The sequence below is a fragment of the Corapipo altera genome, unplaced genomic scaffold (genome assembly GCF_003945725.1).
Source record: "Corapipo altera isolate COAL_440 unplaced genomic scaffold, ASM394572v1 199, whole genome shotgun sequence".
NCBI classification, from domain to species: domain Eukaryota; kingdom Metazoa; phylum Chordata; class Aves; order Passeriformes; family Pipridae; genus Corapipo; species Corapipo altera.
Window position 1 is genome coordinate 8,672 of NW_020885606.1, and position 2,793 is coordinate 11,464.

General features: G+C 62.9%; 1 protein-coding gene across 1 annotated transcript in view; it reads left to right on the top strand.

Moving 5' to 3' along the window:
• The window catches only part of ZNF687 (zinc finger protein 687), a 9,650-nt gene extending 6,863 nt beyond the window's left edge, over positions 1–2,787 (top strand). The window contains 3 exon segments of the mRNA XM_027631806.1: positions 224–336; positions 607–748; positions 1,348–2,787. Coding sequence (XP_027487607.1) covers positions 224–336; positions 607–748; positions 1,348–1,824 — 732 coding nt within the window. The 3' untranslated portion in view covers positions 1,825–2,787.
• Positions 2,788–2,793: the final 6 nt, after the last annotated feature.

Sequence of the window (2,793 nt, forward strand, 5' to 3'; positions counted from 1 at the left end):
GGATCAGGGATGGGACCCTTGGGATCAGGGATGGGACCCTTGGGATCCTTCTCCCCCAGGACAAACCCCCCTCCCCGGGTTGAGGTTTGAGTTGCTCCCGATCCCGTTGAGCATCCCCTGGGATGGGCAGGGAGTGGGAATCCGAGTCCCCCCCATCCCCTGGAGCGGGATCCCGTCCCCAGCCCCGGCTCTGGGCTGAGGGACCCCCGTGTTGTCCCCGCAGTCGGTGAAGAAGTTCCCGTGTCACCTCTGCGAACGTTCCTTCTGCTCGGCCCCGAGCCTGCGCCGGCACGTCCGCGTCAACCACGAGGGCATCAAACGGGTCTATCCCTGCAGGTACCACGGCATCCCTCCCCTTCCCGGGAAAAATGGGGGGCTGGAAAACCCCCCGGGGGGGAGGAGGTTGGATCCGGGGAGGGGGAAAAGGTGGGGAGGTGAATCCGCGGGAGGTCGGACACGGAGCGGGAGGAGCCGGGAACGACTCCGGGGTTTTGTTGTTGTTGAGCACATTTGGGGTTTGGGGTTTGGGATTGGGGTTCTGGAGCAGAATTCCCAGGGAAACCAGCAGGGCTTGGGAGCTCCCTGAGGTCCTGTCCCACCCCCCAGGTACTGCACGGAGGGCAAAAGGACCTTCAGCAGCCGCCTCATCCTGGAGAAGCACATCCAGGTCCGGCACGGGATCAAGGTCACGGATCAGATGAGGAGCCAGGAGGTCGTGATTTCCCGGATCGGGAGCGGCCCCTCCCAGGTACGGGGGGGTCGGGGGGAACTTGGGGGGGTTTGGAGGAGTTTCCTGGTTTGTTCCTGACTCCCTGTCCCACAGGAAAGTGGGAATGTCCCGTCGGAGATCGCCCGGGATGTGCCCCAGGGGGTGAGGGGCCTGACACGGGGGGGGGTGGGGATGTTCTGGAGCCCCTGGGATGGGATTCCTGGATGGATCCCTGGATGGATCCCTGGATGAGATTCCAGCTGTTTTGGAACCCCTCCTTGGGTGGAATTCCTGGATGGATCCCTGAATGGGATTCCACCTGTTCTGGGACCCCCTTGGATGGGATTCCTGGATGGGATTTCCAGGTGTTCTGGGACACCCCTTGGGTGGAATTCCTGGATGGATCCCTGGATGGGATCCCACCTGTTCTGGGCCCCGCCTTGGGTGGGATCCCACCTGTTCTGGGACCCCCCTGGGATGGGATCCCACCTATTCTGGGACCCCCCTTGGGTGGGATCCCACAGCTCTCAGTGCCCCCCCATCCCTCGATCCAAGCGAATCCCCGTGGGTGGGATCCCGGCGCCGATCGGTTCCTCCCGATCCCGATTCCCACCAAACCCTCTCCGCTCATCCCGCAGCTCTCGGGCCGGAAGAGGAAACTCTCCTCGGACGATTCCTGCAGCGAGGAGCCCGACAGCACCACCCCCCCCTCCAAGACCCCCAAGGGGGACCGCAAGGGGCCCCTGAGGTGCCGCAAGTGCGGGTACTTGGCCAGCAGCGCCTCCGACTTCCAGGAGCACATCCCGCAGCACCGGACTGACGGGAGCTCCCACCAGTGCCGGGAGTGTGGGCTCTGCTTCACCTCCCAGGTGTCCCTCAACCGCCACCGCTTCATCACCCACAAGAAGAAGAAGGGCCCGGGGGACGGGGAGGATCCGGCCCAGGGGCCCCGGAGCCCCCGGGAAGGGGGATCCCAGAGCGCGGGGAACGACGGGAAACTGGTGTGCAAAGTGTGCGGGAGGGGCTTCGACAGCCAGCTCAACCTCAAGACCCACTTCAGGACCCACGGCATGGCCTTCATCAGGGCCAGGCAGAACAACAGCCCCGAGAACTGAGCCTCTGGGATTCCCTCTGGAATTCCCCCTCGGGACCCTGCGGATCGACAGCCCCGAGAACTGAGCGGGGAGCCCTGAGGGGGAGCCCGGCCTGGCCTCTGGAATTCCCTCTGGAATTCCCCCTCGGGACCCATGGAGTGGAACAACAGCCCAACAGCCCCGAGAACGGAGGGGGGAGCCTGGCCCAGCCTCTGGAATTCCCTCTGGAATTCCCTCCGGAATTCCTCCCCGGGACCCTGCGGAACAACAGCCCCCAGAACTGAGGGAGAGCCCAGCCTGGCCCCTGGAATTCCCTCTGGAATTCCCTCTGGAATTCCCCCTCGGGACCCACGGAGTGGAACAACAGCCCAACAGCGCCAAGAACCGAGGGAACCCTCCCCAGGAATTCCCCCTGGATGGAAGCCCCCGGCATTCCCCCGGGATCCCCGGCATTCCCAATGGGAACAGTGTAAATACCAACCCCGGGCTCCCCCTCCCTCCATCCCAATGAAGGAGCTGGGAAGAGAGAGAGGAGAACCGGGATGGGATGGGATGAGCTGTCCTGACTCTGTGCCTCAATCTGCTCCTGTGTCCATCCCCTGGGAATTGAGGATGATCCCAAATCCCCGGATTTCAGCTCCGGGAGAGGAGGAGCCGCCTCTGGACTCACCAAGGGGCCCTTCCCTGTCCCTGCTCCGGAGCTGGGCAGGACCTGGGACCAAGGGGAGGCTTTTCCACATCCTCACACAGCAAAAATCCACCTTTTTTTGGGTGTTTTTTTTTCAGTTTTCTTTCCCTTTCGGATGTTTTTGGGGTTTTTTTTGTTGTTGTGTTTCGCCGGGAGCTGCGGGAAGGAACCGATCCCAAACTCCTGGAATGGGGCTGGGATCCATCAGCCCCTCGGAGAGGTCCCTCATCCATCCCTTGGGATCATCCATCCCTTGGGATCATCCATCCCTTGGGATCATCCATCCCTTGGGATCATCCATC